The 24,743-nt window shown below is 35.0% G+C and overlaps 1 protein-coding gene across 5 annotated transcripts in view; it reads left to right on the top strand.

The window, feature by feature from the left end:
• Window positions 1–24,743, top strand: part of EML1 (EMAP like 1) — a 195,756-nt gene that overhangs the window by 48,925 nt on the left and 122,088 nt on the right. For 3 of the 5 annotated variants that reach the window (XM_043987718.1, XM_043987717.1, XM_043987721.1), the window contains exons 2-3: window positions 11,943–12,125; window positions 15,664–15,729. In XM_043987718.1, the coding sequence (XP_043843653.1) occupies window positions 11,943–12,125; window positions 15,664–15,729 (249 nt within the window). The remainder of the gene's footprint in view (window positions 1–11,942; window positions 12,126–15,663; window positions 15,730–24,743) is intronic. The other 2 variants (XM_043987720.1, XM_043987719.1) reach the window with 1 other exon arrangement.

The raw sequence follows: 24,743 nt of genomic DNA, 5'->3' as shown, positions 1-24,743 counted from the left end.
GTTCACTGAAGGCATCAACTCCCAGTTGCAGACAGGACAATGGAGATAATATGTACTTTATCCTATTTAATTTCTACTTTTAGGCCTCTATTTTGAAAGCCTTTCATTCCACATAGTTTAGTGATTATGAGTATTTGGTATGGAGACATCTATTAAAAGCACTGTTCTTAAATTTTTATAGCTTAATGTTATATCTGGGTCATTATCATTATTATCTCATTCTGTTTGTCGAGAAAATTTTTAAACAGCTATCCTCAAATGAGTAATTCAGGAACATCTGTTTACAAATCCTAGGGTTGATTTATACTTAAAAGTATATAAATACATCATCAGACAATAAGCTGGATCCAGTGATAACTGTAACAATTCCCATATAAAAATGATAGAAATAGAAATACTTGGACTTTTATATTTCCCTAAAGCTATTTCCTTAAGTTTCTTCCATTCAGAACACTCCTCTTGTCCATACAAACACCAGATATGTATCAGTGAATCTCACTTTTACCTTTTCTTCCATCATGACCACTCATTGACTCTTTCTTAGATTTTCTATACAAGGCCTAGCCAATGTGCTGGCGATCTTCCATTTCTTTTCTTTTCTTTCTTTCTTTCTTTTATTTTTGATGAGGCAATTGGGGTTAAATGACTTGCCCAGGGTCACATAGCTAGTAAGTGTTAAGAGTCCGAGGCCATATTTGAACTCAGGTCCTCCTGAATCCAGAGTCGGTGCTCTATCCATTGCACCACCTAGCTGCCCCCTTCCATGTCTTTAAATATACAATATGTACCACTGTAGCATTCCTTCTTGGTACATAACCATCCTTTATTGTTTTCTAGTCATAAAGGCTTTGATTATGCCTTGATTATAGCATTTATCTTAGTCAATTTATTAGGTCTCATTTATACTGAGAATGGCAATAGATGTGAATTAGTTTCTCTTGTAGTTTTTCAGTTCATTGGTAATTAAACAAATATCAAATGTTAAAGCTACAATAGTTAAATAAATATTTGAAGATAGTCTAAGCACTATAGAATTCTTAGCACTCTCTGTTCCTTTTTCTGCCACTTTGTTACCATTGGTGACCTTTTAGAAGAAAAGAGAGGAAAGAAGTTAGTAAGCAAGAAAGGAAGGGAAGAAAGAAGGAAAGGAGAAAAGCAGGAAGGATTGACTTATGAAGTACTTACTACCTACCAGGAACTGTGCAAAGTGTTTTACACATATTATCTCATTTGATCAAACCCTGCTAGGGTTCTATTATTATCCTCATTTTACGGATGAAGAAATTGAGGCAGATAGAGGTCAAGTGACTTGCATAGGGTCACATAGCTATTAAGTGTCTTGAGTCTGGATTTGAACTCGGATCTTCCTGACTCAAGGCCCTGCACTCCACTCATTGTATCTCTTAGCTGCCTTTGTGGAACAAAGCCATAAAGTGTGTATCTTCTTCTCTTTTGTGTGTCATTGAATAAAAAATACAGTCTATTATAAGGTCCATACTTAAAACCTTCCAAGTTTGGTAGAATCAGACAGAGCTTACACTTACTTCACTGGCAAATCTGAACTTGAGGGGAAGGCTAAGAATTTGTTACAGTAGTGTTGGGCAGTACAATATCCTGCCTGGAATCCTGGCTCCAAGGTCACTGTGGATGTAAATGTAAATAATATGAAATAATTAAGGCAGGAAGGAACAAAATCATGGAGGACTTTAAGTTACCAGTTTGAACTTCTGGGTTCATTGGATATTGCCACCTATACCTGAAACTGAGGACAAACAAAACAGAACAAACCCCAGGTTCATTTCTTGGTGCCACAGGTTAAAGTAGAGAAAATATCACTTCTACCTGTTTCAGTTTATGGTGCCCACCCTGTAGATAAACTGTGATTTTCACCATCTAGACATAGCAGGAAAGAATATACTGGAAAGAGAGTGAGACTGCCCCAGTCTGACAGTTTTAAAGATGAAGCCTGTTCTGGCTATGCATCCAATCAAAGGAAGCTACTCCTACCTACATCATAGAGGAATACAAAGAAGCAGGTACCTCCATATTAGCTTTTTTGATCATACTCCAAGATCCCATTACATACCCACAGGAAGATGATTAAATGGTGGTGGTTGTGGTTGTTGTAGTTGTTGTTGTGTTGGTTGTTGTGGAGTCATTCAGTCACATCTAACTCTTTTTGACCTTGTGGACCATAGTATGCCTATACTGTCCTTGGGGTTTTCTTGGCAAAGATTCTGGAGTGGTTTGCCATTTTCTTCTCCAGTGAATTAAGGCAAACAGAAGTTGTGACTTATCCAGGGTCATACAACTAGTAAGTGTCTGAGGCCAGAAACTCAGATCTTCCTGACTCCAGGCCTAGTGCCCTATCCACTGAGGCACCTAACTGCCTCTATTAGTTAGTTATATGTTACATTGTAAATTACTGATGTCCAAGAATATTATTTCTGGATGGTATTTATAGAATTCTTAAAACTTAAAATCATATAAAATTTTTATTCTTTCACAAAATTATGGTGATACTCAATTTTTTGAATAAAATTTAATTTTTCCCCAATTACTTGTAAAAACAATTTTTAACATTCATTTTTTGAAATTTTGAGTTCCAAATTTTCTCCTTCCCTCTGTCCCCACCCCACTCCTTGAGACAGTAATTTGATATAGGTTATACATGGATCACACTAAATTTAATGCTTTTCATTTGCTGGTTTTAATTCATTAAATGACAAAGTAAATTCATTGCATGAGAAATTTCATATACACTAATTTAGCTCTGCTTAATTAATAGATAGGTATATGCTTATAAGACTGCTTTAGACTTACCTTTAAATTAATATTAATCATTGAGCTATGGATAGAAAAGAAACCTGCTCCTCCCCATCTTTTGGTACACCAGGAGAAACCTGATGCCCTAAAAGTTATTTGAGTATGTATTCCAAATTTTCTTGTATTTACACATTCATTTTTAAAAATAAGATTGAAATATTTTGTTTATAACAGACTTCCAAACAACTCCCCCTTACAAAATACATAGCTAAAATAAGTTAGTTTATTGACTCTTAACAATATTATGCTAGATTTTGAGTCAGAAGACCTGGATTGGAACCACAGCTGTGTTACCATCTGTGTGATCTTCAACAAATTCTTTAATCTCTCTGGGTCCCAGTTTCCTCATTTGTAAAATGAAGGGATTGACTATTTTACCTCTCAATTTCCTTTCAGCTTTATATCTATAATCCTGAGAACCTATGTGTTCCTTAACTGGGACAGTATGGTCCTAAGATTGACCAATTCAACAGACAATTATTAAGCACCGAGTATGTACCAGGCTCTGGGGATACAAAAACAAAAGAAACAATCCAGGCTTCTAAGGATTTTGCATTCTGTCACAGGAAACAAAAAGTACATGTGCAAATCTATACAAACTCCACCCAAGGTAAATATAAAGTTAATTTGAGGAAGGAGTGAGCAGTAACAACTAGGGGAATCAAGGAAAGCATTTGAACAGAGCTAAAGATAAGAATTTGGAGAGGTAGAGATGTGGGAGGAGTGATTTCAAAATATGAGATGATTTATGCTAATTTATAGAGACAGGAAAGGAATTGTCTATTTTGGGAAAGTCCAGTTTGTCTGGAACATAGACTATGTGAAGATAAATAATATGAAATAATTAAGCCTGGAAAGGTTGGAAGACTGAGAAGTTTGTTTTTTTACCCTAGTGGCAATAGAGGGCACCACTGAAGGTGTTTGTTTGAAAAAATTAAACATAGTCCAATCTTTGCCTTAGGAAATTTATATTTGCAGTTATGTGGAGGATATAATGGAAAGGGGAAAGACTAGAAACAATTCAAAGGACATTAGAATAGTACAAGCAAGAGAATATAAAGGACTGAGCTACAGTAGGATGATGTCTATGTGAGTGGAGGCACACTTAATAAACTTGGCAACTGTTTGAAAATGTTGGGGATGAGAGGGAGAGTAGTATCAAGTCTGAATCTTAATTATGAACCTGCATGGTGGTAACCTTAGCTTGAAAAAGGGAAATTTCAAGGAGGGGTGTGTTTGGGTAAGAGATTATAATGAGTTCCACTTTAGATAAATTAAACTGAGTTACTGATATATGGAACATCTTAGTGATGTCCAGCATTCAGTTGAAGATATGTCATATCAGTGGTAATGTGACTGGAATTAAAGACATAGTCCTAATGGGTAAGGATTTGGAAATCATCTGTATGAAGATTACAGGATCAGTTAATACCAGGAAGGAGGATAGCAAAGGAAAACAAGAGGTAGAGTATAGAGTAGAGTATAGGGAAGAAAGACAGATGGTAAGATAACAAAGGAGACTAAGAGGACAGAGAGATATGAAGATTACCAGGAGAAAAAACGTCACAGAATAGAAAAGAGAAGCGGTATCCAAGTTGAGGATAGGTTGATAAGCAGTTTCAAAATCAGTAGAGAGGTCAAAGATAATGAGAACTGAGAAAAGGCTGTTAGATATAACTGTTAAGGCATCAATAGTAATCGTTGAGAGATTCTGTTTTACTACAGTGGTAGGATCTGAAACTAGATTATATGGAATTGAGAAGTGAATCAGTATTGAGGAATATATGGCCCTGAAATATGAATTTAATTTAAAAGTAGTTAAAAAGAATATCTTATGTATAGATATGGGAATCTTTAATTTACAAATGACTTCTGTGCACACAATCTATACTACTACCTTGTCATCCTGGATGGGGAAAAGGAGAACTTTTAGTGCCTAATTACCTATAGTACATAGTAGATGCTTATATATTGATTGGCTGATTGATTTTAGAGAATCTGTAGGTTCAAAAGAAGAAGAAATAGAAGAAACTGTGAAAAAGTAGGACTGATAGCAATGATTAGAAGTTACAAAAAAGCATATTTAGGGTTGATGTAGAGAAAAATTTTCTAACAATTAGACCTACCAAAAATCGAATTTTTAGTTTGAAGCCTTCTGTTAAAGGTTCCTGTAGGGCATATTGAAAAGGGCTATGGATTGAACAAAAGGTCTCTGAGGTCCTTCCTAATTCTGAAATTATGCAATTTTTAAGGGAGCTGACACCTAAGCAATTCTAGACTGCATAGATATTTCGCCTCTTAAGATTACTACCCACATAGCTCGCAAACTGTATCTTCATCCCATAGAACCTGAGCAATTATATGAATTATAGATTCATTTGTTCCTCTTTTAAAATGCATATATCTCTGGGAGGACTAACTGCATTATTTAATATAATTCATTAGACATTAGAATTTATTAACTGCAGAGAAATGCCAGTAGATTGTGTAACATAAATTAATGTGATCAGGTCATTGTTTCCTTTCTAAAACCCACTGTATGCAGAGTAATGTACAAAGTTATCAAAGAAGAGTGCAGATGAAGTTACTGTTAAGGGCTAAAATTCTAGCTAGTCTGTCTAAAATATCCAATGAATGGTCGGCAATAAATTATAAGCTTTAGCAAGAGTTAGACTTTTAAGCGTTTATTAAGGAGAATAAGAATTTGGTAAAGAGAGAGAGAAAGGCCTAGATTCCTATCTATTAAAGGGAGAGCACATTTCTAGCTCTGCTCTCCACCAGAGTCCAAAAAAAAAAGAGCGAGAGCCAGCGCCAGTCTCTTCCTTCCTCTTCCCACTAGCCCGCGTCACTTCCTGACGCCAAAGAAAAGACTCCTGGTCTTGCCCTCAAAGACCTTAGCTTCATGGGCAGAACTCTTCTACAGTAAGTCTCCAATAGGTGGTGTCATTCTAATCATTATGTTACTATGTGGATGCACTGAATAATCAAGTAATCCTGAGTCCTACTTTGGGGTTTTTAGTCTCTGAAATGTGGTGGAAAGAGAACCACACAAACAAAATTAATGCAGTTAGACTTAAAAGGGAAACAGTTAACAGGAAAAAATGGCTGTAAATTTCTCTAATAAAGATCTGATAGTATATTATATGTGTCTTTATATTATATATTATATATGTCTGTATATAGGGAACTGATACAAATATGTAAACAAGTTCTCAAAAGAAGAAAAGCAAATTCTCAACAATGATTTGAAAACACTATTTAGAGAAATGCATACTTAAAAACTCTGAGTTGCAGCCCTTCAGATTGGGTAAATTGTGGGGAAAATTATAATTATTGGTGGGGCTGTGGCTAGATAAGCAAACTATTGTGCTGTTGGTAGTACTATGAAGTAGTTCAATCATTCTGGAAAGCAGTTTAGAAAGATACCCAAAGTGTCAATAAAACAGAGGTTCTTAACTTTTTTCTGACTTAGACTCCTTTAGAAGTCTAGTGGAACCTAATGATTCCTTCTCAGAATAATGTTTTTAAAGGCATAAAATTTTAAAAAATATACATAATTACAAAGGAAATGAATTATATTGTGACAATCATAATTAAAAAAAAATGTGTAGACACAAGGTGCACTAGTTTAGCACCTGTGCTAAACTGGATATGCTCTGTGGCCCAGCAATGTCACTACTAGGTTTATACCCTCAGAGAGTTTTTTTTTAAAAGGGAAAGGACCCATATGTACAAAAAATAGTTATATCAACAATTTTTATCACAGCAAAGAACTGTAATGTTGAAGCAGTTTAATTTGATTAACATTTAGTGTATACACATAACACCTATTGATTGAGCACCTGTGGCTGGTATTTTACTAAGTGGTATAGACTGAGACTTTGTAGAATTGGGCACTTTACAATGTACTTCAGGGGATTTATAATGTAATTTTAGAGGAGTTTGATGAACAGTCAGGATAGGAAAAGCATATTCTAAAGGGTTCGACTATTGTGTATTCCTAGACAAAGGACTGTTTTGTGGAAGAGATTAAACTTAAGGAAGATGCAGCGTGTTATAGTGTATAGAGGATTAGACTTGAAGTCAAGAAGAGCTGGATTCAATTCCTGCCTCAGACACTTAATAACTATCTGGCTTTAGTCAAGTTATTGCATCTCAGTTTTTGACCTCAGTTGCTTTATCTATAAAATGCAGGAGTTGGACTTGGTGACCTCTGAGACCTCTTCTAGCTCTAAAACTATGTTCCTGTTATCCTTTGGCTGACTCAGCCTCAGAGGACAGAACCAAGTGGAAATAGTACAGAAGGAAATTTATGCTTTAAATAAGATAAAATTTCTTAATTATTGAGGGTATCTAAAAATTGAATAGGATTTTTTCAGTTCCTCCCATTCGAGATTTTTCAAGTGAATTAAATTAAATCCATCAAGCAATTAAATGTCTGCCATGTGCACTATAAAATGAATGCTTGATAACCACTTGTCTGGGATGGGATTATGTAGCTTCAGAAGTATACAAAAAAATTGTTATTCTGTGACCTTGGGAGAATCATTTCATATCTCTGAGGTTTGATTTCTTCTTCAGTAAAATGGGGGGAATTATAATTCTGTTTTCTAACACCCAGGGTTATTTCAAGTAATGTACTTTCTGAACTATAAAGCACTATATCATTTAAAATATTATCATATTCTAATTTATACTCTTCAATTCAACAGATATTTATCAAATAACTACTGTTAGCAAGCCTCTATGCTCAATACTAGGAATGTAAAGATGAAAGACAACATAATCATTTCCTTTAAGGAATTTACAGTCTAATAAGGCATATGTGACATATAAACAGATAAGAATCATACAAGATAGAATGTGTTAATGACAAAGGAGAGCTTTTATTTCCCTTTAGTCAAAGTGTAACTTCTTTCATGATGGTATCCCCCATACCCTGCTTACTAAGTATTTGTTGAATTCATTTGATAATTTAGTAAAATTTTAGGGTAGATAAAGAAGTTATATTATTATTTTTTAAAATTATAAAAGTATTTTATTATTTTCCAGTTACATGTAGAGATAGTTCTCAACATTTGTTTTTATAAGATTTCTAGTTTCAAATTTTTCTCCCTCCTTCCCCTTCCTTCCCCCCTCCCTAAGACAGCAAGTAATCTGATATAGGTTATATATGTACAATAACATTAAACACATTTCTGGATTAGTCATGTTATAAGAGAGGAATCAGAGCAAAAAGGAAAACCCTCAAAGAAGAAAAACAATAGCACCTAAAACAAAAGAAATAGTATAGTTCAATCTTCATCCATATTCCACAGTTCTTTTTTTTTTTTCTGGATTTGGAGAGCATTTTCTAACATGAATCCTTTGGAACTATCTTGGACCATTGTGTTGCTGAGAAGAATCAAGTCTATCACAGTTGATCAGCACATAGTGTTGATGATACTGTGTACAGTGTTCTGGTTCTGCTCATCTCACTCATCATCAGTTCATGCAAGTCCTTCCAGGTTTCTCTAAACTCCTCCTGCTCATCGTTTCTTACAACACAATAGAATTCCATTACATTCATATACCACAACTTGTTCAGCCATTCCCCAATTGATGGGCAGCCCCTCAATTTCCAATTCCTTGCCACCACAAAAAGAGCAGCTATAAATATTTTTTGTACATGTGGAAAGAAGTTATGTTATTAACAATTATTTTAATGTATCCAGCTTCATCTCAAAAATTCCCAATGGCAGGGAAATGTGGCAGACCCTCTCTAGGAGTCTATTAATTTAACATACATTTATTAAGTACTTGATATGAGCAAGACCCTAGTGGAAGACAGAATTAGAATTCAAAGTAATCTCATTCAATTTATTTCAATCAACTAGAGCTATTTGGACAATTCTAATTTTTAGGAAGCTTATCTTTATGTTGAGCTGTAGTCTTCCTTATAAGCCAAAGTTTTATTTCTTATAGATTCCATTTATCCTTTCTTGTTCTTTCCCACAGGACCAAGCAGAATAAAAGTATAATTCTTCCTCCACAAGATAGTAGCCCTTCAGCTCTTTGAAGTTAGTCATTATCTTTACATAAGTCTTTTTTTTAAGGTTAAACATCTCTACTTCCTTCTTTGTATGATAAGGTTTTTAATACTCTATTTTTGTCATCACCCTTGAACTCATTATAGTTTATTGGTTTCCATTCTAAAATGTAGTATCCATACCTAGTCACAAGATGTGTAGTGACCAGACCAGAGTATATATGGATTATCACATTCCTCATTCTGTGTATTTTTTATGATGAAGTATAACATTAAATTACCTTTTTAATTGCCAGAACCCATAATTTATTTTCATATGAACAGCCACCTATCTCCTGTCTTTTGCTTATTGAATTAATTTGTAGATCTTTATCTCTCTTCAATTATAATAATAGCTATCATTTATTTAGCATATTATCTCATTTGATCCTCACAACATTGTGAAATAGGTACTATTATAATCCCCATTTTCCAACTCTTCTTGATTCCATGTCCAATACACTATCTACCATGCCACCAATTCCATCTTCTTCATGTTAGCCAACCATTAGGACTTACTGAGATAATTTTGGATTCCAGTTTTATCATGTACAGTATTTATACATGTTGTTCAGTTGTTAGTCATGTCCAACTTTTTGTGACCCTTTATAGGGTTTTCTTGGCAAAGATGCTGTAGTGCCATTTGCTTCTCCTATGGATTAAGGCAAATTCAGGATAAGTGATTTGCCAAAGGTCACACAGCTAGTGAGTGTCCAAGGAAAGGTTTGAACTCAGGTCTTCCTAACTCCAGGCCCAGAATTTTATCCACTGAACCACTGAGATGCTTCTACCTTATAAGTAGTAGGTACATAGTAATGTTTTTAAAAATTACATTTAATTAAATTTCTTTTTTTAAATTAGAAAGCATTTTCTCTACTTTCCACCTCTTCAATGAAAAATTATAAAGAAAACTCATAACAAACATGACAAACAAAACAAATCCCTATTCAGTCAAATGTTTCTTGAATTTTGCTTTATTTATTTATTTTATTTTATTTTTATTTATAATTTTGAGTTCTCTCCCCTCCCTGAGGTGGTAAGTGATCAGATATGGGTTATACATGTGCAATTATGTAAAACATTACCATATTAGTCATTTTGTACAAGAAAACTTGAATAAAAGAAAAAAATAAAGTGAAAAATAGCATACTTTAGTCTTTGTTCAATCAATATCAGTTCTTTCTTTGGAGGTGGATAGTATACTTCATCATTAGTCCTTTGGGATTGTCTTGGATCATTGTATTGCTGAGAATAGTTAAGTCATTCACAGTTCTTCATCAAACAATATTGCTGTCAGTGTGTACAACGTTTTCTTGGTTCCACTTATTTCACTATACATCTGAATTCTATGTTTTAGCTATCCCCATCCCTAGCTTCTTGTCATCTAGAATTTAATATAGAATCAATACCTTCATCTAAGTAATTGATAAATATGTATAGCAGAAAAGGGTAAAAAACTCTAGGATGACATTATCGAGTAGGATACTGGATGTAGTAGAATATAATAAGATAAATCATTATATTTTGGTCCTGCGTAGTCAGCTATTAATCCACCTAAAAGAACTATCTTCTGTTCGGTATGCTACATTGCAAAATATCGTGAAGTGACTTGCCCAGGATTACACAGCTAGTAAGTGTCTGAGACCAGATTTTAAGTCAGGTTTTACTGACTCTAGGCCCAGAGCTCTATTCACAGAGTCACCTACCTACCTCTAGGGGAAAAATGTTAACAATGTGGGATAGTGGAAATTACAATAGATCTGAAGTCAGAGGATCTGGCTCCATGACTGTGGCTAATCCATTTCACCTTTCTGGCCCTCATTTTCCTAAACTTTGAAATAGCATGATTAGGCTAGATTGCCTCTAATTTCAAGGCTAAATCCTATGCTAATCCTTTATATCTTATAATATTTTATAGTTTCCAAGGTCCTTTCACACATATCTTATTTGATCTTTAAGAATATTCATCAATATCACAATATCATCAATACCACGATAACTCATATATTACACTTTATGGTTTATAATACACTTTACCTCCATTTTCTTTTTTGATCATTATAACATCTTTGTGCACTAGTAAAGATAGGAATGATTATCCCTGTTTTATAAATGAGAATACTGATACTCAAGAGAAATTAAATACCTTGCCCTAGAAATATAATAATAGTAATAGTATATTTAGAATTCTAGTTAATTAGTACTCTAGTAATTAGAATTCTAGTGATAAAATAATTAGTAATAGGATAATAACATATCCAGCTCTTCTGACTCCTATTTCAGTGTTCATCTACAATATCATGAATGGGAAATAACTCAGTGGCAATGACAGAAGCAAGTGTGAAAACGAAATAGCTGAAACAAAAGTTTGAAGTTTGCATACCTTAATCTCTTCATGCAACAGAAGCTAAAGTGATTTATTTTGTATGATTTAGAATAAAGATTTTTCATATTTATTTTTATTTAAATTTCCTAGCATAAAAGAGACATACAATTATAATTAGTATAAAATTTCTTCTATTTTTATATGTTAGAGAACTGATTTAATTGGTTTCGATACTGCCTACATCAATAAAGATTAAAACTTCCCTATTCCATGTGTTAAATATTCATTGAAGAGTGATTACTTAATGAGTTTCTGTGGCCAAAAAACCCCAACATTGCCAATTTCCCAATGATGAGCCTTTCCAAACGATCTAGTTTTTGCACAAGAGACATATAGCTAAGCCTTTGTAGCTTAGTGGAACCTGCTAAGGTTTGTGTTCAGCTGGCATAATATCAGAGTACCCTGGACCATCCCCAATATATACTGAGCAATAGGAGGAAGACTTTAGTAAAAGAAATATTTCATAAAGCACCAGCCCTGGATTCAGGAGGACCTGAGTTTAAATCTTGCCTCAGATACTTGATACTTACTAACAGCGTGACCCTGGGCAAGTCACTTAACCCTCATTGCTCTGCAAAAAAAAAAAAAAAAAAAGAAAAGAAAAATATTTCTTGGTCGAATTTGGTGGCATTTTGTCATATTTTGCTATATCATTTGATTTAGATGACAGTGCTTCTGCTGCAAGTAGCATGGAGGTAACTGACCGAATTGCTTCTCTGGAGCAGCGGGTCCAAATGCAAGAAGATGACATCCAGCTGCTCAAGTCAGCTCTGGCCGATGTAGTTCGACGTTTGAATATTACTGAAGAGCAACAGGCCATGTTGAACAGAAAAGGACCTACCAAAGGTAAACATTTGACATGTATGCATTGTAGCATAATTGGTTTGTATGGACTCTTGTTATAGTTTGAATAGACTGTGCTTTTAAATTGGCAAATTATTAAAATGTCAAGCACAATATTTGTTGTTTATCCTTTGATCTCAAATAGGACTATGATATTGGGTGATGTCATGACTGGCAGTGAATTAAATTTAAGTGGGGAAGGGCTGTGCAAGGTCACCAATCTCACTCTCTCCTCCAGAGCCATCTGGGTCCGGTGGCAAGATACACATCAGGATGAGTGGAGATGGCCCTGGATGTTAAGGCAATTGGAGTTAAATGATTTGATTTGCCCGGGGTCACACAATTAGTAAGTTGTTTGAGGTGAGATTTGAACTCAGGTCTTTCCAACTTCCCTGCGCCACCTAGCTGTTCCCAAGCACTATATATATATATATATATATATATATATATATATATATATATATATATATATATACATATACTTTTAAAAGTCCCCAGTGGCCATACAAAAGTACAGCATGATTTTGTTTATGTTTAAAGTGGATTCTAGTTATTATAAATACCCTTCATGGTGAAAAGTATATCATAAATAGGTCTGTCTCTTTGGGGAATATTGTCTTGTCCTCTTAAAAGCCGAGCTCAGATTTTACCATCTCCAGTAAATCTTCCTGATTAATGCTTACCAACTCCAGGGATGATAATAATAATTAAAAAAAAACATGTTTTAAGTTTCACAAAAGTACTTACCTTAAAACAATACTGTGAAGTTGTGTAAGAATTACTAACTCCACTTCACAGATAGGAAAACTGAGACTTAGACAGGTAACTTGCCCATAGTCGCATAACTTAGAGCCTTGACTCAAAATAAAATGGTCTGACTAAATCCACTTCCTTTTTCAGTATACCATAATCATTCCCTTACTATGGTATATCGATTGAGCATTTTATGTACTCATTTTATATTGTAACTATTTGTCTTTCTCGTTTCACTTTGCAACTCTTCTCAGGTTATTTCATTTGTATATAATTTATCTCCCTGTCTAGCTTGTAAACACACAAAGTTATTTTCTAGGATTTTTTTTTGTATCTTTGCACCTTTATCAGCTTTTTCTTCCTTCCCACCACATGTATCTAACAGGGTATTCTGCACATAAATTTGCAATATTTTTAGTGACTATTTTCCATACTTGAGTCTCCTAGAATATAACATAAAACATCATTTTATGCTTGAATAATTTCTATTATACTCTTGCTGAAATTTTTAAAAATAAGGATTTTATAAGATGTCTGTCCTGTCATTACTGTAAGATCTGCTTTTCATTTGCAAACGTTTTGCCAGAAACACTCTTCAATGTAGTGTCCCGGGGTGGGGGAGAGGAGGAAGTGAAGATTAACACCCAGATAATTTATGGCTAAGAACTTTTAAAATTAAGGCAAACTTAAATAAATATGAATATGTTTAATAAATTATTTTTAAAATATGTATATATGTATTTTTTAGGAGTGAGGTTGAAATTTTATTAAAACAATTGGCTCAGGGGCAGCTAGGTGGTGCCATGGATAAAGCACTGGCCCTGGATTCAGGAGGAACTGAGTTCAAATCCAATTTCAGACACTTGACACTTACTAGCTGTGTGACTCTGGGCAAGTCACTTAGCCCTCATTTCCCCGCAAAAAACACAAAAGAAAAGAAAAGAAAACCAAACCGATTGGCTCATTTTTACACATTTGTAGAAGTTGGCAGCAAATTCATTCTTCCTTTCAAGGTAATTATTGCTAGGTGCACAAGGCATATTTCTAAAATTTAAACAATCATTTTAAGTTTTTTAACTTGCCCTTCAAAATTATAAACTAGTATACAACCTGGGCTACTTTAAATGCTCTTGTAAATACTCAGCACTTCAAGAACAATATATAGTAATCATTGCTGCTTTGCATACCACTTTATATGCCCTTGGATTAAAATGCTTATATGTCTTTGGTCAACAGCTTTTCTTTTAAATAATCTAATAACTAGCTTAAAATATTAGTTCTAGGAGGGTTGCTTGAGGAAATTGCCCAGATACTTCTTTGCATTATGAGCAAGTTCTTATCTAAAAAGAATACTTCTATGCAAAAATTATTTTTAAAAATTTTTAAATGAACCCAAAGTGCTTTAGTGCCCAGTTTAGCTTTGCATAAATGGAAGCAAGTTAGACAAAATGTAAAAATATTATATTAGTAAATAGAATATTAAGAATACTATAAAAATATAGTGAATGGTGGTGATGTCTCAGTGGCTTCCAAAAATAGAATGAGCCATTTTATAAAGTAGTCAGCTCCCTTTCAATGGAGGAATTTAAGCAGTCTAGATGAGAGATTGTTAGGAATGTTAAAGAGGCAATTCATGTTTCAGATAAGGATTATTCTATATGACTTTTGGGGTCCCTTCCAATTTTAAGATTCTATCATTCTCTGAGTAAAGTATAAATGTTTTTGCCTGCTATATGTTAGTACAAATTAGGAAGAAAAAGAAGTTTCTTACTTAGCAGAAACTTTTTCTTTTTTCTTTCTTTTTTTTTTCCCTGACTGAATACAGACAAGTTCACGTGAAAAGAGCTTTGCTATTCTGGGAAGTTGACAGCTACAATTTTGCTGCCTGACCTATCAAATGAAAGAGAGCCCTCTTTCCCTCCTACTCAAGGGGAAACTTAAAAGGACTCATTCTTACCACTTTATTATTGTTTTATGATATTTAAGCTGTACTTCTGTTATATGGATTTGAATCAGATTACATATAGGCTATTATAAGTTTTCAGGTTCTGAACTGAAATATATAGTAGCTAAAGGGACCTAAAATGGAGATTATGTGATGTAGTGGCAAGAGCACTTGATTTGGAGTCAGATGACCTAGATTCAAGTTCCATTTTTTCTCCATACTATCTGTGTGACTGTGGGCAAGTCACTTAATGTCTCTTGAGCCTCCATTTCCTTATCTGTAGAATGAAAGGTGACTTCTAAGGATCCTGCCATTTCTAAACTTATTTTCCTATAATCTTTAAATTTCCTTCTATCTCTTTTTTTTTTTTTATTTTGCGGGGCAATGGGGGTTAAGTGACTTGCCCAGGGTCACACAGCTAGTAAGTATCAAGTGTCTGAGGCCAGATTTGAACTCAGGTACTCCTGAATCCAGGGCCGGTGCTTTATCCACTGCACCACCTAGCTGCCCCCCTTCTATCTCTTAAGTCCTATAAGCCTGTGATACTGAATTCTTAGAGTTATAAGCATTCTTTGTACATATGTATTATTAACTTTAACTATATGAGCCATTTGGGTTTTTATATTGTAAATATGACTTTTATAAATCAAAAGAGGCAAATATTATGTTATCCTTCACATCCTAGTGTATTTGTTTTTGAACTTACTATTTGAGAAGCATTTTAGATTTTTCTTCCTTTATATGAATTCTTTAAAATTTAGTATGGCCTCTTTTCTTTTTACTTATACTTCTATTTACAAGTTTTCTATTACTGGTAATATTAATAGCCCTATTAATTCATAGATCAGAATATGACTAAAAAAGCATCTGCTGGAGAGGTTGATAAACATGTCAGCCCTGCTATTTCAGGTAAGACATTAAAACAACACAATTTGGAAGATAAACTAACAGCCACTGACAATTGCATAATATGATTGATCTAGTAGCTATTACATTAACATATAACACTATAAAGTTCTGTCACTACTTGCTATATTTTAAAATCATATTTTAAAAGAATTATTAAAGTCAATCCAGATAATAAATACTTCATAAACAAATAAACAGGTGCTCTGGCCAACTCAGTCACAACTACAGTTTAACAAATTTAGTTCAGTATATAATTCATTTCCTACTATATGCAAGGTAATGAAATCAGTGCTTGCCCTTATTTATATTCTATTGTGTAAATATAAAGGACAACTTCCCAATGATTGCAGGTGTACAAAAGTGGGATGAGTTGCCAAAATAAACAGTGAGTTTTCCTTCATATGAGGTCTTCACATATTTAAAATTTTGTATGGGAGGTTCCTGTTTAGCTATGGGTTTGACAAGGTGAACTCTAAGTTCCTCTCCAGCTCTGATTCAGTCACCTGAAAGGGGAGTCCCTAATGGGGAGTATAATATGATCACTTTAGGTTCAGACTTTTATGAGATACTAAACCCACTAGGCTATACCAGAATTTGTTAGGTAAAATCTGTGTTGAAAAAACAAGACTCGAGGCACAAACTCCTTGCTATGAATGATATTGAATGTTTAATTAATTTATTTTTTGTAGAGGGAAAAGTGAGGATTTGAGAGTGGAATGAGTCATAATCCTGGTTAACTAGAGGTTTTATGACAAAATGCAGTGAGGGTCTGACTTTGTTTCTTCCACTTTGTAAAAACATTATTGCTTTCCTCTTTCCCCTTAAACTAAGTCCCTTGGAATGAAAAATAACTTTTCCTTTTTCTTTGGTTGCCTTTTTTTGAAATGCTACTTTAATTAATTTCTTTAATCATTAGTTGGCCTCTCCTTTTAGGAAATAGGAGCTCTATAAGGGACTGTTTTAAGTACTAGACCTGTTATTTCATTGATCTAGAGAACTTCTCGGTGAGGATACTTCCTCTAGATCCCAGCTTCTTAAATTGTGGGTCACAATCACATGTGGGGTCATGTAACTGAATGTGGAGGTCACAAAAAATTTGGCAATAGTAAAAGGTATGTATACCTATTTTATATACCTATATACCAGGGGTTGCATAAAACGTTTTTGGGCAAAAAGAGTTTGCAAGTGGAAAAAGTTGAAGAAGCCTTGTTCTAGATCAATCCATGTCATCATCTCTGCAATTTATAGTCTTAGAAAATTGCCTAGCGCACTGAGAGAGTAAGTGATTTGCTCAGTTTCATAGCCAGTATGTTTCAAAGGCAGGTCTTAAACCCAGGTTTTTCTGGCTTCAAAGCCTCTTCTATACCATGCTGGTTCTACAGAATTCCTACACGGAAATATAAAAATATTGTTGTTAGTAGCCAATAATCATTTTAAATAGAGCTAGCCAATACATTTTAAAAAACAGAATTCTTATTTAGCATTTTAATGCAATTTAAAATGTCACATTTCAGACATCTAGAGTGAACTGATTGACATGTTTATGTTGTTGACATAAAATTAGTTTTATATACAGACTATAGGTGGATTTTTTATTGTTTTGTAAATTACCATTTCTCGGCTTGGTCCTCATCCATTTCAATTTCATCTTTGGATGGAGTATCAGTGTTTGATAATAGTTCTTAATCTGTAGAAGAGATATGAATCTCTGTGAAAGGGGCTAGACCTAAGTCCTTTATATTTAATTTTACTTTATCAAGGGTGTCACATGGAATTGTCATGGTCTGGCTTGCTCCTGGATCCTCACTACTCACTAGACTTAACCTTTAAACAGAAAATATTTCTGCATCAAATTTCTGAGTCAAACACTGACACAGAATGCCAAAACCCAGAAAGATTTACTAAAATGTCCAGTTCTGTTCTACTATAAATACTCCATACCACCCAAAATGCTTAATTTATTTTTGGGTGAGGTTGACCATAATATATTTCCATAATCATAAAAACAGGATTTTGGCATTAATTTTGAGAAGGACTTTATTATCTGATTTCATTTGTGTGGGTACTTTCCTAACTGATACAGATTACAAGTCTTCAATGACTTTAGTAGATGCAGGAATTCCATTACTGCTCTAGCTCTTAGCTGTAAGTAAACAATCTAATTGCAGGAATTCTAGTCTCTGACCTGTGTTCAGAAAAGGAAAGAGAAAAGCAGAAGTTGGTCCAGAATTGAAGGTCCTGGAACTTCTCTTTTGGACTTATCATGGGATTCTACATATCACTGTTATTGCTTATCTTAGAGCAGGATGGAAAAATTACTCTTTCTGTACCACCACCCCACTCCGTCCTGCCTACACCTTGCTGCATTCCTGCCTGGGAGTTTAAAGAAGGGAGAATGTGGGAAACTGGCTTGTCAGCTCAGTTTTACATATCCATGAAAGAGGGATAGCTTTTCTCACCATAGTCCATTTTCCCTGAATCTCAGTTGCCAAACATCACCTGTCACAGAGCACTAATCAAATGAGCTCCCTGGATCTTCTCAGAAATGTGCCAGAGTACCTGTCTACCTGCATCAAAGATGATCTTTCAGCAAAAGATTCATATGCAAAGGGATTCATCAAGTTTATCAGGGGTTCCCATAATCCCTCTTACATTAGGGAATGTTGACAAGCTGGGCATATTCAGAGAAATGGTACCAAACACTATGCCAAATGAAGATAAGTTTAATGATAATAATTATTATTACAAAATAATAGTAATGTTAATAATATAACAATAGCAACTGGACCTGTGTTTTTACTTGTACAGGCAACTAATTCCTAGGTGAGAAAATCATCTTTACTAATGTAGGTTGGCACCTTCTTTGCCACCTATAGTCTTAAATAGTTGTCTAGAGCACTGAAAAAGTTAGATGACTTGTCCAGAATCAAATAACCAGTGTATGTTAGAAGTAGGATAAGAACCCAGGTCTTGTTGGCTTTTGAGTCCAGCTCTCTATCTACTATGCCATTTGTTGTTCAGTCATTTCAGTTATATCCAACTCTCTGTGACCCCATTTGGGGTTTTCTTGGCAAAAATACTGGAGTGGCTTGCCATTTCCTTCTCCAGCTCATTTTACAGATGAGAAACGGAGACAAACAGGGTTCAGTGACTTGCTCATGGTCACATAGCTCATAAGTATATGAAGCCAGATTTGAACTTTGGTCTTTCTAACTCCAGGCCTGGCACTCTATTCATTGCACCATTTAGCTGCCTCCATGCATGCCCTACTATGCTATGTTACCTTTCAATACTACCACTGTTACTAATGGCTAACAGTTATATAGTGTTTAAAGGTTTGCAAAGTTCTCTCTATATATAATCCTATTTAATCCTCATAATAACTGTAAGGAAGGCATTATTATTTCCATCTATCGAATTTTGCAGATGAAGAAACAGAGTTTGGGAAATTAATTGGCTTGTCCAGAGTATGTGGCTAGTAAGTGTATGACACTAGATTATAACTCAGGTTTTCCTAACTTCAAATCCGGGACCCTAACCACTGTGCTACCTTGGTGGCCACCTATTTCCTTCCATTGAAACAACTAAACATGTTTAACCTAGAGAAGGGAATGTTTGTGAGTAATATGGTTTTCAAGAACTACTCTGACACTGACACTACTTTAGTGCAGGCCCTTATCACCTTGCACCTGAATTATTGCAGTAGTCTGTTGGTGGGTTGGCCTACCTCAGGTCTCTCCCGACTCCAGTCCATCCTCCATTTAGCCACTGATTTTCCTAAAGCACAGTTCCAACCTTGTCACACACACACACCCCTACCACTGTACTCAGTAAACTCAGTATTTTCCTATTATCTACAGGAGCAAATACAAAATACTCCAGCATTAAAAGCCCTTCATAACTTAGTTGACTCTTATATTTCCAGTCTTACAGTCTTACTCCCAGACACATACTCTCCAATCTAATGACACTGGTGTCCTGACTGTTTCACAAATAAGAGACTACATTTTACTGTTTAGAGCATTCTCTTTGACTATCCTCCATGCCTGGAATGGTCTCCCTCTTCCACTCTGACTACTGACCTCCCTGTCTTCTTTTTTTCCAGACCTATAATTTTATTAGTATGGAAAACTACTGATAAGGAAACTTTCCCAACCAATACTGACTGGCTTCTGCTCTATAATATATAGTCCTTTTATAAAAAAAATGTAATTAACATTTTAATTTATAGTTTTGGGTTCTAGTTTTTAATCTTCTTTCCCTTCCTCTTCTCCCTTCTCCCTGAGGTGATAAGCAATCAAATATGGGTTATACATGTATGATTATGTAAAACATTACCATATTTGTCATTTTGTACAAGAAAACTTGATTAAAAGAAAAAAATGAAAGTGAAAAATAGTATGCTTCAGTCTGTTAAGTCAATATCAGTTCTTTCTTTGGAGGTAGATAGTATGTTTTATCAGTAGTCCTTTGGGATTGTCTTGGATCATTATATTGTTGAGAATAGTCAAGTCATTCACAGTTCTTCATGAAACAATATTGCTGTCTTCTTTTAAAGTGCAACTAAAATCCTATGTTCTACAGGAAGCTGCCCCCCCAACCTCTCTTAATTCTAGTGCCTTCCTTCTATTCCAGCTGAGATTTACAACCTGGGGAGTCCATTGCTCATACAAAAACTGACTGAAAATTTTCAGTTTTATGTGGCAAGAGGAGGTTATCCCCCAGGAGTTCAAGGATGCCTCCATTGGCTATCTCTATAAAAGTAAAGGAAGTAGATTGTCCTATGACAATTACAAAGGAGGGGTCTCTTTCTTAGTCATTGCTGGCAAGATACTCGCCAGAGTCCTCCTTAATAGGCTGATCCTTCACCTAGAAGATAGTCATCTACCCAAGAACCAGTGTGGCTTCAAGAAGGGCCAAGGAACAGTCAATGTGGCTTTTGCTGCCCAACAACTCTAGGAGAAATGTCAAGAGCAGAACAGAGGTCTGTACACAACATTCATAGACCTAAGTCCTTTGATACTGTCAGTCATGAGGCCTTATGGAAAATTATGTCAAAATCTGGTTGCCCGGAGAAGTTAATCAGTACTATATGTCAGTTTTACAACAGCATGCTTGCCTGGGTTCTGGATAATGAACAATGCTCTCGTGCTTTCCCAGTCACCAATGGAGTGAAACAAGTTTGGGCACTTGCTCCCATGCTTTTTAGCAAGATGTTTTCAGCCATGTTGTCAAATTAATTCAATGAATATGAACATGACATCAAGGTCAGCTACCACATACATGGTAAATTCTTCAATTTGAATTGTACACTCAATGAAGCCTCTGAAGCTGAGATACAACAAAGTATGGATCAGTTCTCTGTTGCTTGTGCTAATTTTGACCTAACAATTAATACCAAAAAACACTGGTGCTCCACCAGCCAGCACCACATCATCCATATTGGAACCATTAGTAACAGTGAATGGAGAAGTTTTGAATACTGTGGATAATTTCATTTACTTTGGAAGTATACTCTCCAGGGATGTACACATTGATAATGAGGTTGACACACACACACATTGCCAGAGCTAGCTCAGCATTTGTGAGGCTATGAAGGAAAGAAGAGGTATTAGACTGACAACCAAACTGAAGGTCTTCAGAGCCATTGTGCTGACCTCATTGTTGTATGCCTGTGAAACCTCAGTTGCTTCCTTTTGAACTGTCTTAGAAGATTCTGAAGATCACTTGGCAGGATAAGGTACTGGACAGTGAGGTCCTTTGAGAACAAAGGACAACTTCTCTCCTGCTAAACACCTTGTTTTTCTTGTATATTACTTGCTTTGTATATATTTATTTGTTTGCTGTTTCCCTCAATGGATTATAAGCTTCTTGAAGGCAGGAACTATCTTTTGCCTCTTTTTGTATTTCCAACATAGTACCTGGAACATGGTAGACATATAATAAATTTTGATTGATTGAAGAGGTTAAATGACCTCTTGTAGAAAATGTTGGATTCATTCTTTAAGATTTAGTTTAAATGTCCTCTAACATTAAGAATCCTAGTTTAGGTGTAGAAGAATTTAGCAATCTGCTTTGGTTCTTCATGATTTATGTTGCCTTTTGACTTTTATACAAATGAAATTAATAAAAAAAACCATTATGTAGTTACTATGTGCCAAGCATTCTCCTCAGCTCTAGGTTTATAGATATAAAACCAAAGACAGCCCTTGCCATAAAGGAGCTTTCATTCTTTTTTTTTTTTTGGTGAGGCAATTGGGGTTAAGTGACTTGCCTAGGGTCACACAGCTAGTAAGTGTCAAGCATCTGAGGCCAGATTTGAACTCGGGTACTCCTGACTCCAGGGCCGGTACTCTATCTACTGTGCCACCTAGCTGCCCCAAGGAGCTTTCATTCTAATGGAAGAAACAACACACACAAGGGTGTGAGGTTCAAAAAGTTACAAATATAAAGAGTGAGGTCACAGGGGTGTGGATTGACACAAGCTTTCTGGGTCATTTGGTCATAGTTCATTGTTTCAGACATACAGAACTGGTGGGGGATTCCTCCTTAGATATGGGGGGGGGAAGGGAGAAGAAGAAAAGGGTATTTGCATAGTGGTAAGGAGGCTGTGGAGATGACCAGAGAGGAGGGAGTGAAGTAAAATATGGCTGGAGCTTTCTTGAAATAGGGTTTTGAGAGAGGCAGGTCACCAATCAGGAGAGTGGGGCCCCAGGACCAAAGTTCTTCCAGGGCCTTGTTTCAGGTATGAGAGGAGTGGCATTTAGTGAGGAGGCTACAGAGGAAGTAACAAGATGGGAGGGAGAGTCACACTTTTTAAATATATAGTACTTTGATTTAATGCAGATATTAGAATTCTCCTCCCCCCCCCTTTTGGGTTACCAAACCCCTGACTATCAAAAACAAAATATTGTCTAAAACCTTCAGTACTAAAAAGAACAGTTATTTCACTGGTGTTGGTCCTCCCTTCAGCAAAGGAAATCACAGTTCCTCTGTACTTTGATATGTAACCTTGTTGAGTTATTGGGGCTAAAAACTATCACATCAGTGGGCAGTTCTCTGGCGATGAGCTGTTCTGGACTTAGCTAGATTGGACCTTGGACAAGCCCATCACCTAGCCCATACTTAGCTAGGCTGGTTGTTGGACACAGGAACACAACCTAGCCCACACTCAAAACCTTTCTATCTTGGCAGGATCTACTAAAACTTGTGTTCTGCTGACATAGTGTCTAAAAAATTCAGTTACCTCCATGCCATAATGAGTCACTGGAGTAGGAAAACAGTAAAGAGTACTTTAAATGGAAATCTCAGAAATCAAAATAACTTGTAAAATCTTAGAAGCTAATGTTTCATTCTAGCTTCTTCTGATGAGTAGGAAACAGCTTTGTGCCTTTCAGTTGTGTGCCTTGGTTTTTTTCTCTGTAAAGGGTTGACAGTCCTTGGAAAATGGTTATTCATGAATAAATCTTTTTACTCAGGTATGTATGATACTTGTACACACTTGGTACCTTATGATATTTTTGCTTCCTTCTGTGTTCAAGATCCTTCCTCTTTAGGAAAAACTCTGCTTTGGAGAGTGAGATTTTATGACTTTAATATTTAGTCATTTTGATGATAATGATTGATAAGATGAAAATGAAGGTAAAATTATATATCTGATTAAAATAAAAATAGTGATAAGGGTTCATATTTAATAATAATAGCAACACATTTTAGATGGTGATTAATTACAAAGTGCTTTCCTTATAATGACTATATAATGAGCTAAATGTTGCAATTACTATTTACTATTTTGCAAATGAAGAAACTGATGCTTGTATACATTTTGTCCACAGTCACATGGCTAATGAGTTTTAGATCAGGGGCTTCAACCAATGTTTTCTAACCCTATGTACAATTCTTTTTTTTTTTACTGGTCTATAAGAGAGCAATAATTAGGCCCTGCTCCAGTGGAAGCCTTTCCAACTTCATTGTTATTCTGAAAGTGTTTTCTAGTAAAAAGGCTCTCCTTCCAAGCAAGATGATAATGGTCTTCAGAAAGAGAAATAAGACTAGAATGAAACTGTTCACTCCCCCCATTCCTCTTCTCCCAGAGATAATGTAAGAATTTTGAAAGGGAGCCACTTTTTGACATTTGAAGATTATAGATTGCATCAGAAGGTGTAAACAATCCAAACCATGGTTGTTTATCCACCTCTGATTGTTTTGTACTCACTATTTTTTACTAATTAAAATTTTATTCTTCCTATCTATAGCTCAGAAATTTAACCTGAAACATAACCAAAAAATACATTTGAAATGCATCATATTCTAGAAACAAAATTCTGTTTCCTAATAAAGTTTTAGTCTCTTTTAAAATATTGTGTCTTTTCTTTAAAATTATAACAACTGTATATGCTTTTTATGTTAACGGACAACTTAACAAAGAAAACGAAACCAAAGGTATGACACATACATATTGTATACACATATTTTCATGCCTTTACAAATCTTATTTTCTTTTGTTTCTTTGTGTTCTTGGGTGACCACAATTAGGATGCATTCATGTTGTCCTTTCTTGTTTAAAACTGTTGCTGGCTGTCCCTAGGATTTGGAATATGATGTTTCCTTTCTTTAGAAACATGTTTTAAATTATTCAAATTTAGTACTCATATATAATATATATTAGACTGAGGAAAAGAAAGATGATAGATTAGTAAATCTCTAAAGAGCCAACTGGAAGAATATGTATGTACTTCATAGGGTATCATTAGCTCTCTTCCTTTAATCTATATAAAATATCTAGGATTTTTAAGTTTAGGGTTTTTTGGATAAGGCAAGAATGGCACTTTTTTGTAACCACTGTGAATCATATATTTTAATTCAGGTAGGGATGTTTCCAGGGAAATTGGCTTCTGGAAATCTCCCAAAATAAGAATTTTTACTTGTAACTAGATGGAAATGTAGCATAATTATTTTTAACATTTCCATTTATAATCTATATACTTATAAATAACAATTTGGTTTGTAGATCT

The sequence above is a fragment of the Dromiciops gliroides genome, chromosome 2, assembly GCF_019393635.1.
Source record: "Dromiciops gliroides isolate mDroGli1 chromosome 2, mDroGli1.pri, whole genome shotgun sequence".
NCBI classification, from domain to species: Eukaryota; Metazoa; Chordata; class Mammalia; order Microbiotheria; family Microbiotheriidae; genus Dromiciops; species Dromiciops gliroides.
This window is presented reverse-complemented; position numbering and strand designations above follow the sequence as displayed.